This window comes from Zootoca vivipara, chromosome 7 (genome assembly GCF_965207765.1).
Source record: "Zootoca vivipara chromosome 7, rZooViv2.hap1.1, whole genome shotgun sequence".
NCBI lineage: Eukaryota > Metazoa > Chordata > Lepidosauria > Squamata > Lacertidae > Zootoca > Zootoca vivipara.
Window position 1 is genome coordinate 74,951,417 of NC_142590.1, and position 14,895 is coordinate 74,966,311.

At 44.7% G+C, this 14,895-nt stretch overlaps 1 protein-coding gene across 1 annotated transcript in view; it reads right to left on the reverse strand.

The window, feature by feature from the left end:
• Positions 1 to 10,381: 10,381 nt before the first annotated feature.
• Positions 10,382 to 14,895, reverse strand: part of SLC13A3 (solute carrier family 13 member 3) — a 43,351-nt gene continuing 38,837 nt past the window's right edge. The window contains exon 13 of the mRNA XM_035122597.3: positions 10,382 to 12,933. Coding sequence (XP_034978488.3) covers positions 12,751 to 12,933 — 183 coding nt within the window. The 3' untranslated portion in view covers positions 10,382 to 12,750. The remainder of the gene's footprint in view (positions 12,934 to 14,895) is intronic.

Below are 14,895 nucleotides of genomic sequence, written 5' to 3' on the forward strand. Positions count from 1 at the left end.
TGGGTCGACCTTTGATTAAGGGTCACTTTATGACATACATCAAAACAGGATGATCCCTTCAGAACCACTATTTGGAAGGGTGCTATGACCCATCAGTCCCTGTGTGGGCTCCCAGACATAGATATCACTTCCTGGACCCCTCTAGTGGCTCATCTAACCCATCCCCCTCCCCAAGCATGCCCCCCCTAAACTGCAAATAACACAGTAAGCACAAAAGAATAGGACAGGTATGGGAATAGTGAGGAATGGCCTGGAAATACTGAAAGGAATGGTAAATAGGTGACTGAGTGGGAACTGTTTTGGAACAAAGACAAAAAAAGGTATATAAAAAGGTAAAGGACCGCTGGATGGTTAAGTCCAGTCAAAGGCGACTATGGGGTTGTGACGCTCATCTCGCTTTCAGGCCGAGGGAGCCGGCATTTGTCCACAGACAGCTTTCCGGGTCATGTGGCCAGCATGACTAAACCGCTTCTGGCACAACGGGACACCATGACGGAAGCCAGAGCATACGGAAACGACGTTTACCTTCCTGCCATAGCGGTGCCTATTTATCTACTTGCACTGCCGTGCTTTCAAACTGCTAGGTTGGCAGAAGCAGGGACAGAGCAACGGGAGCTCACCTCATCGCGGGGATTTAAACTGCCAACCTTCTGATCAGCAAGCCCAAGAGGCTCAGTGGTTTAGACCACAGCACCACCCGCAGAGCAGCAGAGGAAAACACTCAAGCCCTCTTTAGTCATTCACAAACTCTGTGAGAATTGTGCAAGAGGAAAAAGCATGTTCATCCCACCTCCTCCATTGCACCCCGTGTCCTGTCTGTAGCAAGGGAGCCTGCATGCCCCTGCTCACTGTACACCTATGTATTGCTGTGGACACTTGATGGGTGACAAAGCATGAGCATCTACTTACAGATGGTCTTTATCAGGACACCTGTGTAGCCAGGAGTTCCAGGCAAGCTAGTCATCACAAAGATGATGCACATCACTTCATGTGCATACAGTATGTAAGGCAGTTATCTTTACAGGGTTAATTTCACTTTCCACATTCTCTTTCTTCCACTCCTTAAGGTAAAGGTAAAGGGACCCCTGACCATTAGGTCCAGTTGTGACCAACTCTGGGGTTGCGGCGCTCATCTCGCATTATTGGCCGAGGGAGCCGGCGTACAGCTTCCAAATCATGGCCAGCATGACAAAGCCGCTTCTGGCGAACCAGAGCAGCACACGGAAACACCGTTTACCTTCCCGCTGTAGCGGTACCTATTGCACTTTGACGTGCTTTTGAACTGCTAGGTTGGCAGGAGCTCGGACCGAGCAAAGGGAGCTCACCCCGTCACGGGGATTCAAACTGCCGACCTTCTGATTGGCAAGCCCTAGGCTCTGTGGTTTAACCCACAGCGCCACCCGCGTCCCTTCCACTCCTTACATCCCACATAAACTGCCTCTGCTCTAGGAGGAAACCAAGGCCACTGACTGAGTCACAAACTTGACATTTGAAACTCCTTTGTAACTCCGGCATGTGTTTCTTTCTTAGTGACAAATGAACATGACAGGCCCCATTTGTTTCAATTTTCCATTCGTTTGGAAGTAATACATTTGAAGTAGCTATGCATTTGCCAATGTGCAGGCCAAGCAACTTGGAAGAAGAATGCTGCAGAGGTAGGTGCAAAGTATGGTCAAACCTCCCCAAAGGAACAGCCATCTCCTTGCACCCCACAACTGCTCCAACCCCCTCCAAAAAAACCAACACCCCAGTTTCTTTCACCAGAATCATGCTGCCTGCAGTTGCCATAGAAATTGTTTCATTGGGCACTGCTTGTGGGGATTTAGACAACCACAAGTATGAAATTGGGAAGCGTAGTTTGTTAAGAGTTCTGAGCTCTCATGCAATTCCCAGGGAAGAGGAATGGAATGGATTGTTAACTAGTTCTTTTGACATATTTGCAGGCTTGAGAGGGGGAGAATAGAAAGGGAGGTGGAAAACCTGAAGAGGGGAGAGCTAAATAATTATTTTAGAATTTACAGGCACTTTCAAGGGCAGGCAATTGTAAGGCAATTGCAGTGGCTTCTCTTTGCTTTATAAACACCCCTCTTTTTATTATTAAAAAAAGGGTTTACTGTTATGAGAAGGCAGCAGAGAGCCATCCTGATCATGTACCATTCTTGCCCCCCCTCATGCATCTTAGGAAGGGCCCTTTCAGTTGCATGGCAGAGGGGGTGGAATGGCTGTACAGAAGTGGTTTCACGCACCCACTACTGGGGATGGGCAAATCTCTCTATTTCTCATTTTTCCAATCATAAGTTCAGTTCTCCCCATTCCCACATTGTGGGGGGGGGAAGTCTTCATGAAAATTCATTAGCAATTTTGTGTGAATTTCGCAAAGCAGCTTCCCTAATAGCAGTGGCAGATTTGTGGCTTTCAAATTTCGGCAGTGCCCAGTGCAACACTAAAATTTGATGCCCCCCCCCCGCACCTCTCTCCTTCTGTTCCACATCATTCTTGTGGCTCCCTCTCTGCTCAGTGCCCATTGTGGACGAACCAGTCGCTCTCCCCTAAATTCTCCTCTGCTAATAGGATGCATTTCTGCATGTTATTTTCAGCAATAGATGCATTTTTTATTCACACTTTAACCTAGTATATGTACTCTTGTGGACAGTTATTGGCTGGAGAACTGCACTGAAAATTCAAAGATGTGTGAATACTCAGGATGGCTGTGTATTTCGGCCAAGTGTGAATTAGGTAGATCTGCCTTTGAATGTGAACTGTATCAAAGCTCTCCCCCATCTCTGTGCTCAAGGGGATTGATGTCATAAGAATTAAGGTGACCTGGGAAAATTGCATTTCCCAGACTCCCGGTTGATTGGCACACAGTGTTCCAGATGACAGGGAGGGAAGTTTTGCACCAACACCTCCGCTGAGACCTTCCCACAGCTGCTATCAGGTAAGTCAACAGGGAGAGGTTTTATGGTGTGGGGGGTTGTATGGAAGGTGCAGTTGACAGCAAATTGAAAGAGAGGGAGGGGGAGGCATAGATATTCCATCTCTGATTCAATCCATATAGTAGAAGGCTATTGTGAATGGATATTGCTCTTGTCACAATGAAGGCTATTCCATTAGTACAATTTAGCAGGAGTACGCGGGTGGCACTGTGGGTTAAACCACAGAGGCTAGGGCTCGCTGATCAGAAGGTCAGCGGCTCGAATCCCCGCAACAGGGTGAGTTCCCCCCAGCTTCTGCCAACCTAGCAGTTCAAAAGCACGTCAAAGTGCGAGTAGATAAATAGGTACCGCTACAGCGGGAAGGTAAACGGCGTTTCCATGTGCTGCTCTGGTTCGCCAGAAGCGGCTTTGTCATGCTGGCCACATGACCTGGAAGCTGTACGCCGGCTCCCTTGGCCAATAATGCAAGATGAGTGCCGCAACCCCAGAGTTGGTCATGACTGGACCTAATGGTCAGGGGTCCCTTTACCTTTACTAGAAATTATCAAGATTTTGCCTCTGTGGAACCATTTCCCCTGTCAAATGTGTGTCCCAGGCTTGTGGTTTTGAATTAAAATGCTGCTCAACTTTATTCAATATGGTTTTTTGATAATGAATTACTGTTCTCTTTGTTCACATACTCTGTCCTGCTGTGACATTTTTGTTCAGAGCAATTTCCTTTGCAATTTCTTTGGACATAAATCTTCCTTCCTACTTGCTTCCACACCACCACCAAGCATCCCAGGCATTATATATTTAAAGCAACTCACAGGGAATTGTCAGAGGCAGAACTTGACACGGCTGAGCCCCAGGAAGTGTTTTAAATGTCAGCTCCTGAAACAGTGATAGGAATGAAGAAAGTAATTCTGAACATATTCAGAGCATTTCTAGCTCATCATTACTGGGCAAGAGCAGCCAGTGCCCAACACCTTTGGATAAGGGAATAAGGTTTGCAGGTCCAAGGATTTGACTTCGGGTTAGACTTGAAGCCCAGAAGCTCTGCCATTAGGGGATGGAAGTCTCACAAAACCAGGCTGCTAAACATCCTCACAGACAAAAAGATGCATCAAGGATGGTTTCAAAAGAGCAAATTGAATCGATCTGATTTCTCTTTCTAAAAAAGCATATAAGCAATTCCTGGTGGGTTTCCAATAGAATATGAATAACTTCAACAGAGTGAAAAGGGGTTAAATATCCACCAACCCAAGGTGTATAAAACCAGCCTGCATGGATCATTCACTGAAACAGCTGGTTCAAAACAATGCATCTTTAAGCCAGGCACCATATTGCTACAGGATGTTGCACAAACCATGAGGCTAGATGGATTTTTAAAGGCTAGTGTATGTATGCGAGACAGATACTTATTTTGTTCTACTTGATCCCTCCTCTTTAAAGGTGAGGAAAGGCCTGCAGCCCAGTGGGAGAGCACGTGCCTAGCATGCAGACAGTGCCAAGTTCAATTCCTGACATCTCTAGGGTGGCCGCTTATGCAATAGAGGAAGAAAAGGTAGTGATGGAGAAGGAGAATGTGGTAGAGGTGGAGGAGGAGAAGCATTACCAAAAAAAAAAGAGGGCATGGGTTTGCTTTAAATGTGCATGTGCTGATTAAAATGTATGCATGCAAATTTATAACTATAATATATAAATAGGGGCTGCTGCTGTCTGCCCCATCTCCCCTCCCAACCAACCCTTTACATCTTACCCAACCCCTTACAGCTCCTTCAACACTCCACTTCCATCTATCTGCTAACCTGTTGCCAATCTCCATCCACTCACAGCTCACCCAAAATTCCTCCCTCCCCATCCCCACACAGCTCACCCCAATCCCAAGATCCCACTTCTTTCACCGCTCACCCTGATAGAAATATGCATTTTGATATATTTGAAGGTGGCTATCATATCTCCTCTCAGTCTCCTCATTTCCAGGCTAACCATACCCAGCTCCTTCAACCGTTCCTCATAAGGCTTGGTTTCCCCCTCTATCTCTCCCACTCCCTCCTGTGTCATCCCTACTGACAAGCACCCTCTGCCCTTGAGCTCTTTGCTCTCCTACTTTCAGGGGGTTGGGGGGGGGGGTCTGGAATGCTTTCTAAAGACACAGTGCCTGTCAGCTGTTGCCTCCCTGGGGCTCCTCCTCCTCCTCCTCCTCCTCCTCCTCCTCCTCTCTCATTATTTCCCAACTTTCCCCTCATCTGCCTCTGAGCTGTGACCTCCCTCAAACCCCTGTTGTAATTCTGAACTGTCTTCTTCTTCTCTGGAAGGGTCAGGCTGGGGAGGCAGTCTCCACCATTCTTCCTCTGCCCAGTCCCGGACAATCTCCCTGTTGACTCATGTTAAGCTTGTGGATCGAAACTCTTGATGGGCCCCTGCTCTTCCTTTGGATGGCTCATGATCTTTACACTGAATTTGGATTAAGAACCCTTCAGACAGTAAACTATCCCTTGCAGGAGGACATATGGCCAACCTAGACATCTCTAAGTAGGGCTGGAAAATAACCCTGCAGAGCTGCTGCCCGTCAGTGTGGACAATAGTGAGCTAGATGCATTAATCGTCTTAGCTTTGTTGTTTAGTCGTTTAGTCGTGTCTGACTCTTCGTGACCCCATGGACCATAGCATGCCAGGCACTCCTGTCTTGCACTGCCTCCCGCAGTTTGGTCAAACTCATGTTCATAGCTTTGAGAACACTGTTCAACCATCTCGTCCTCTGTCGCCCCCTTCTCCTAGTGCCCTCAATCTTTCCCAACAACAGGGTCTTTTCCAGGGAGTTTTCTCTTCTCATGAGGTGGCCAAAGTATTGGAGCCTCAGCTTCACGATCTGTCCTTCCAGTGAGCACTCAGGGCTGATTTCCTTCAGAATGGATAGGTTTGATCTTCTTGCAGTCCATGGGACTCTCAAGAGTCTCCTCCAGCACCATAATTCAAAAGCATCAATTCTTCGGCAATCAGCCTTCTTCATGGTCCAGCTCTCACGTCTTAGCTTAGCTTGATATAAAGCAGCTGTCTTCCAAGATTCCATAGAAAAAGCTCAGGACTTGCCATCCTGCCCATTAATACTGCTGCCAGGGTTCTCTGGCCTTTGTGTGTCATCTTCACTTTATGTGGTTTTTGTGTCAAACACACCACTGAGTTTGACGCATAAAGTGTGCAGCTGTCCTCTCTTGGGGGAGAGGAGAAACCCTTGGGAAAACAGTAGGAGGTACTCAGCACTCTGCTGCGCTCAAGCATCTCTGGATCAGGACCACTGGGTTTTAAAGCATTTTAGTTCAGGGTGAATTAGTCATATTCAGAAGTTCTAACAATCCTAATTTGCACTTTGTGAACCAAAGCACAGCTATGCTTTGAAATTCGCACTTCTCCAAATGCTGTGAGGCAGTTCTCCAGTCAAGAAGTGTGCACTGTGTGTGTGTGTGTGTGTGTGTGTGTGTGTGTGAGAGAGAGAGAGAGAGAGAGAGAGAGAGAGAGAGAGAGAGAGAGAGAGAGAGAATAACGTACAAAACGGCATATATTCATGAAAATAATGTACAAAACTACATTATTATTATTATTATTATTATTATTATTATTATTATTGGAAATTGCTTGCAGAAATTCAAACTGCATACAAAAAAATGCAAACAAGGAACAAGACATATGAAAAGGCATTTTTTGGGCAGACTTTTTAAAAAGAGAAAAACTGAAATGAAGTGAAAATGTGGCAGACTAACTCAAGAATCAAAAAGTGTGTGTGTGTGTGTGTGTGTGTGTGTGTGTGTGTGTGTGTAAAATGGAGAGTCATCCAGCCCTGCTTGTAACCTGTCAGCTAAGCACACCACAAGTCAAGCTTGTGATATAGTCAATCACTGCTGATTATGGAACATTTCCCCCCACCCCCATACCCTACCATTGGATCCAGGTTCTACTGTATCTTCTTTTGAGATTAATGTTTACCTAGATGATTTCCCTAAAGGGTATTAGTTGTGTATGATAAATGTGACTTGGGGTAGATTTATTCAGCACATGTGCCCTTTCTTCCAATGAACTGATATATTCACCCTCTCTGGCTGATGACTAATGGAAAAGTTTGCACAGAAGACTATTTGGGGTGGGGTGGGGGATTGTAGATGTTAATCAGGAACCCCCATGGGGCCCTTCACAAAAAGGCAGAGGGGGAAAAGCATGGGTCTTTTAAAATACTTCTTCCGTTCTTTGCACAAGTCCTTGGTGATTTAACACAAAATCCTGATTTTCTGGAAAGGCTAATGCATGTGAATGAAACATTTGTTGCCAAGAGTTTAACTTCCATCTGTGTGAAGCAACTCTGACTCCCTGTGGCCAGATGTTGTTATTCCACTGCAGTGTGCCAGTTGAATATGGCCAAAGCTAAAAAGGGCAGAATTTAGAGAGAAGACTTGCAAAGGAACTTCCGGGGAAATAATTTGCCATGTATCAGATGCACCAATTCAGCATCCTCAAGACTGGCAAGCCTATATGGGTTATACTTCTCCCCCTTAAACCAACTGGTGGGCAGGCAACTGGCATAGACCAAATGAGGAACTATTGTGCAAATCCAATGCAGCTGGTAGACATTCGTTCTGTGTACAGATTAATGTGTGAAGGAGCCATCAGCATCCAGCCAGCTAGACTGGCTTCCGACCATTCAAGGTTCCATCTGAACAGGAGCCTTAAAATAATATATTTTAACAATCAATATCTCAGGGTACTTCACTCTTTATTCCAGGGGCATTCGCAAACATCTTAACAGGGCACTACCATCCAAGTTCTGGTAGTGCAGCCTCCTTAAAATGCTTCTCAGGTGTGACTGCTTGCTTTAATATTCACTGCCATACTGGGACAACATAAGCTCACCTGGACAATACACAGACACCCTCGCCATCTAGCTCTGTTTGCCGCTACATCCTTTGCTTTGAGAACCTTTGCAAAAGAGAATCCGGTTGGGAGGCTTTACAAAAAGCAAAGGAGCCTGGCAAATAAGCTTTGCATCTTCCCATTATGGATGTCACAGCTACTATAATATCCCTGCTCAATCTGTTCCCAGTCAGGAGATCCTTTGCACAGCAGCCAGAGCATTGGCTCCTGTGGGACTCAAGGAGCTTCTCCTCTGGTGAGAAGACCCCCCAAGAAGAGCTAAGAGGGCTGCTAGGGGCAGGCTATGCTGTGGCTTTTCTTATGTCACGTGTAGATAGGCACATGGTGGTGTGGCAGAGGGCCCTGAATTATCTGGGTAATTGCATAATGAACACTGACGGGCACTTTATAAAACAGGGAGGGCTAACCTTTCTTGGCCCAAGGGCTGCATAGCCTCTTGGCCAACCCCTGGAGATACATGCCAGCAGTGGTTGTGGCCACTTCGCACTTCTGCATGCACACATGAAAATGTCTGCCTCTTCAGCTAATTCAGGCAGGTCTAAGAAGAGAGGTTATTCCCCCCTTTTCACTCATCAAATGATCAACCTGATGGATGTGAAGAAGGTGCTTCCCCCCCCCCCACCAAAATTGGCATGGTCTTGGTGGTGGCAGAAACTTTGGGGCGGGTGGACAAAACAGCTCCCTAAACTAGGGGTTAGTCACCCCTGGCGTAAAACCAAGTCGTAATTCTTCATGTGCACTCCGGGGTCAAAACAATGATAATGGCAATGTGACATCCATTACAACTCAAATGCCTTATCCCTATAACCAATTTAGATCATCACCTGAATTCATACCTAGGATTGGGGTGGATATATTAAATCTGCTAAACAGGAGGTGTGTGTGTTGAATCATACTTTTGAGTTGTCTGCATGACAATTATTGGATTTTGATAATAACTAAGGTATAAGATTTAAGCAGGCTATAATCATACTACTTACAATACCCTCTTCCCTGGATATATCTGCCTCTGCAGCTGTGCGCTATTACCAGGCACTTGGACAATTGAGGGTTTGGAATGACTAAACAACCATTAGAAAAGGAAGAAAGAGAATATTCCCAACTGAGAGTTAAAATGAAGTGGCAGTAGCAGGCACCGGCCGCTGTTGAAGGACATGCAAGAATCCGGGAATGGGAGGATGGGGCAGAAATAAAGTTTGTAGATTTCCAGGGCGGGGGGTTTCTGGTCTTGCCCCCGTGCTTTTAATTGCAGCCTGGTACCTGTAATTCAAAAGGTGGGTTAGGTCCTATCATACACCCTATTTCTGGAAGATTATGCCTGCTTAAATTTCTGCTGCCCAGGGCATAGCGGCAGGGCTGGTCACACAAAGGTAGAAAGCTAACAGTGGCATCTGATAGACATTGGGGCTAGTGGGGTGGAAGACATGGAGCCCAAACCATAGGTGTAGCCAGAACAAATAAGAGGCAGAGCCTACTCTTTCTCATTTTGTCCCCATCCTCCTTCTCCTGCTGCTTTCTACAAAGGGAAACAATGAGACAAAGGTGGAGAAGAAAGCTGCCAGGCAGTGCCACCCCCTGATCTGGTTCTAAGTAAGGACCTAGGCTGGCTGGCTAAAAATAGACTTAGGGCCCCCAATGGACCTGCTGCCATTGCAACCCAAAATAGATATGGATACTGGCTAAGTTGCCCTAAAATCTATATCAATCCATCCATCCATCCATCCATCCCACTATACACTTTAATACAATGGTTTCAATGGCTTGGCCAACTATCTACTCAATCCCATGCATGTTTATTCAGAAGGTCAGCGTGATTTATGCCCAAGTAGTCTGAGCCTAGGGCTTGCCAGTCAGAAGGTCAGTGGTTTGAATTGCCGTGACGGGGTGAGCTCCCGTTACTCGGTCCCTGCTCCTGCCAACCTAGCAGTTCGAAAGCATGTCAAAGTGCAAGTAGATAAATAGGTAGGTACTGCTACAGCAGGAAGGTAAACGGCTTTTCCATGTGCTGCTCTGGTTCACCAGAAGTGGCTTAGTCATGCTGGCCGCATGACCCGGAAAAACTGTCTGCGGACAAATGCCAGCTCCCTCGGCCAGTAAAGCGAGATGAGCGCCGCAACCCCAGAGTCGTCCACGACTGGACTTAATGGTCAGGGGTCCCTTTACCTTTACCTAGTCTGGATAGAAGTACATCCTAAATTTTCCATTGAGATACATTTCTTTTTGAGTACTGTCTCTTGCAATGCTCATGAACCCATGACAATGTGCAGCAGGAGAGACATAAGTGCCACACTTTCCCTAAGACTAAGAAGTGTAGATATTAATAGTGCAAGAAAGAGGCTGATAAATGCATTGCATTTTCAATCCTCATAATGGTGAGGCTTGGGCAGCAAAGAGTGATCTTAGTTGATGCTGCTTAGTCGGTGATGCATTTTTTTGTGCTTTTGGCTTGACCTCTGGTTACACTTGTATCCATGATGCAATTTTAATGTGGTTTTCAAAGCAGCAGTAACTCTGATTAAAGAGAAGGAGGGAGAGAGATGTAGATCTAATGGCTGTATTCACCAGCTGTGGTCCAGGAACAGGTCCTGAATAAGGCAAGGCAGCAGAATTACAAAGCCACTGAATCTTTCCTTCTGCGTCACATCAAGAATTCACTTTTAAGCCTCCTCCCCAGCCTCAACGCAACTTCCAGTGTCGTATCTTTCAAAACATGCTTTCAGCAGTGATATTTCATTAACAATAAGTCCATTTCTTACAAACACACACACAACGTCAAAATGTAGAATTTGCATTACAGAGGTGATTAGAATCACTGTCCATTTACAAACACTTTCATTGAAAGTACCCAAATAATCAGTTTTATATAAAAAGAAATCAAAGAATCAGCCCCTCCCCCACCTTAAATCCCAACAATAATAATCCTCTGGAAATGTCCACTAAGTTAGCACATCTCTGGTTGGCATGCCAGCCTCCACAGTCTAGACTTTTAAGGTTTGCATAGTTAAGACCAATACAGAGAGACATATTTCACTCAGCTAAGGGTGCACATTCGCACCACTTATCCACAATTCTCAAGTCAGCATCAGCAGCTGAGTGACTTGTATTTATCACTTCTTCAACCCTTTAAACTTCTACCACTGTTATATCACTCATCCTCACAACAACCCTGTGAGGTAGGTCACAACCCTTCCCATTTGTTTGTGGCTGCTAGATGGTGAGTTGCATTAGAGTGAAAGATTAAGTCCACTCAGGATGAAGACACATGTAACATTTAAGAGCAGCGGTGTCAGTTTAGAAGTGCCCTCCTATAGGCAATGTGAACACACGTCTTTCTGTCCCAGAAAGACCTCTGAAAAGCCATGTTTGTATATTTGGTTTGGTTTGGTTCTGAACATAGGCAAAGCTACTTATGGAGAGCACCTACTGGCTAGCACCTGTGTTGCACCAATATACTTCTCCTGCCAATCTCTGGAGTAGTCATTCCCACTGTTCTTACTTCATTTTTTGTAAGCTGTAGAATGAATACAGATAGGTCTATACATATGTACCACTTTAAAATGAGGCAAGCTTATACGCTTGGATCACAGTGCCAGGGAAGGATCTGCTACAGCCATGGTTAAAATGTCTGCCTTCATCCCAGTGAATTTTCATCATTCACCTGCAGTTCTATGGCTATATAGTATTTGGATTATGTAGTATTCTACAGCATATGCATTTGGGATTGTTTATCACTGATATCTGGATGGTTTATTGCAGGGGTCCCCAAACTAAGGCCCAATCACCTTCTAAATCCGGCCCGCAGATGGTCAGGGAATCAGCATGTCTTTTACATGAGTAGAATGTGTCCTTTTTTAAAAAATTGCATCTCTAGGTTATTTGTGGGGCCTGCCTGGTGTTTTTACATGAGTAGAATGTGTCCTTTTATTTAAAATGCATCTCTAGGTTATTTGTGGGGCATAGGAATTCATTCATATTTCCCCCCCAAAATACAGTCCAGCCCCCCCACAAGGTCTGAGGGACAGTGGACCGGCCCCCTACTGAAAAAGTTTGCTGACCCCTTGTTTATTGCTTGTATTCATGTTTTACATTGGCTATTTATTCCATTGAAACATAGTTTCATATTGTTTTGTATCCTTATATGTAAATTGCATTACTAATTTATTCTTCTTGTCATTCATTCTTTGGTCTATGACCTGAATATTTTGTATGTCTTATTGAGGGATCTCTTTCTTTTGGTTTATCACTACATACAAATGGTACCCAGTACAAGCTCCAGCATCTCCACCTACGACTGAGAAAGACCTTGACTAAGACCTCAGGGAGTTGCTGCCTGTGAGACAATACAGCAGCAGACAGATTATACTGAGGTACCTCTCTCTCATTCTCACTCGATATAAGGCATCTTCCAATATTCCATTGGCTATAGGGGAATTTTGTGTGAGTGGCTGAGCTACAGACCACTATAGGCAGTTTTTAGGATTATGGCTGTGCAAGGTCTAACAAGACATGATGTTTGGATAATGGATATGATCTGATTGTTTATAATATGTGTACTAATAGTGTTCCTGATTTGGCAGGTTTTCACAGAATCTTGTACAGCTTGCAGTTCACAGTCACTGTTTATTTACACACAGTGTCCTAGGATTCACACTCAAAGGGTCTAAACCTACCTAAGAACTGCCTGATTGGAAGTTTTTGGCATGAAAGTGGAGAAAGTCTTCCAAGGAACAAAACAATTATCCAGTGAGTACTCACCAATATTTATAAAAACGAACATAAAAGGAACATGGCAGTCCTGTATAAGGAGGGGCATCAACGATGCCACTGTGCGTTCTTGTACTTGCTGTGGAACTAATTCAGTGCCCAAATTTGAAGGGGGAGTGCTCCTCCCGCAACAAGGTTGTTCTGTTCATAATTTACTCATTGAGTTTAGAGTGACGTTCTGCACATCTAACAGCAGTGTAGTGTTTTCTGAATGGACGTTGGCCCAGTCAGGGAAGCTGCCCAGCTGAAAGATGCTCGAGCCCCAAGTGTTGATAGCCAGACTCAGAAACAAAACTCCCATCAGATTCATAAGCACACCTGTCCTTGCCTGTGGAAGAAACCAAAGAGGGGTGAAACGGATTTAGAGAGCATGATGTTCTGTGATAGAGCCCAACCTGCTGTGTGATGTAGAAAACACAAAGCTTTCCAAAGTGGCTGTCCAAAGACCTCTGGTGAGGGAGAGTCACAAGCCTTCTAAGTAATCGGTTCCATTGTTGAACTGTCAACAAGTTTCTCCGAACAAGCCTCTACCCTTCTGTAAATTCATTAGAGCTAAACCTGCCTTCTGGGTGAATGGTTTTGTATAATGGAGAACAATGCATTGGGGTTTACAAATCCCATCCTCTTTAAAGAAGGAGAGAGCCTGCTTCAAAGGGAAGCTGGTATAGCTGCAAAGGAGATTTTGACAGGTGGGTGTTCCCCCGTACCTGTCTTTGACTGTTTAACAAAATTATACATGTGCATTCTATCTCTCCTAAGGTAGTATGTTGCAATTTCTTCCAACCTTCCTTTGTCTAGGCCTCTTCCTGAAATTGTTCTAAGCATGTTTGTACAAATAATTCATACCCAATCAGAGAAGTCAAGAAAATTCTAGTGCTGGAATTTCATGCTGTTTCAAAGTCTGATAACAGGACAGAAATGTAACCAATAAGCATATGAGTGTAATATGCATTTTCGGTAAAATAAGTGAGAAAATGTAAGTTCTTCTGCAATATCTGGTGATGATCTGCTTGGGAAAAAAGTCATCTGGAATGATTGGTAAATTCCTGTTTTCCATCTCTTTTTAAACAAGGCTTTGGTTAGTTCATACCCTCAAGCCCTGGAAACTTGAAAACAAATGAAGAGTGACAGGTGCCAGGGGTGAGACTGCAATTACTTGTTAGTTCTCTGCTGGAATTATGTTCTTCGAATAGAATAAATATAGAAGCTTGCCAACAAACACTAGGATTAACTTTTCCATTGTCAGCCCTCACATTTGTGAGCAAACTTTAAAAATGGAAAAATTAGTTCACACCTAATTGCCAATTTTTTCTGTAGTACAGTGGAACCTCGGTTTATGAACACCTCAGTTTACGAATTTTCAGTTTACGAATGCCGCGGACCCATCTGGAATGGATGAATTCACTTTCCATTACTTTCAATGGGAAAGTTCGCTTCAGTTTATGAACGCTTCAGTTTATGAACAGACTTCCGGAACCAATTACACCCATGCTTTGGGTTAAGTATGCTTCAGGTTGAGTACTCTGTGGACCCATCTGGAATGGATTAATCCACTTTCCATTACTTTCAATGGGGAAGTTCGCTTCAGTTTATGAACACTTCAGTTTAAGTACTCCGCGGACCGTCTGGAACAGATTAATCCACTTTCCATTACTTTCAATGGGAAACTTCGCTTCAGTTTATGAACGCTTCAGTTTATGAACAGACTTCCGGAACCAATTACACCCATGCTTTGGGTTAAGTATGCTTCAGGTTGAGTACTCTGTGGACCCATCTGGAATGGATTAATCCACTTTCCATTACTTTCAATGGGGAAGTTCGCTTCAGTTTATGAACATTTCAGTTTAAGTACTCCGCGGACCGTCTGGAACAGATTAATCCACTTTCCATTACTTTCAATGGGAAACTTCGCTTCAGTTTATGAACGCTTCAGTTTATGAACAGACTTCCGGAACCAATTGTGTTCATAAACCGAGGTACCACTGTACTGAAAAACTGCTATGGGTGCTTCCAGGTGGATGTTTATTGTGGCATTGGTGCGCCTCATGTATGTAAGTTTATTGCACTGTGTTGCTGAATAGGCTCCTACTTAGGCCTGCACTGAATATTCCTCACAGCAAAACATTCAGGGTTTTGTTTTGTTTTGTTTTTCAGGGTGCGAGAAGAAATTCTCCCAAAGTTCTGGGGCAAATTTGGGTTGGTGGACCATAGCCCCTGGTCTGTTGTGCTTTAAAATCCAAGGCATTGCCCTCACTGTAGATTGAGCTGAGAGATTGGTAGCCATTTTGTA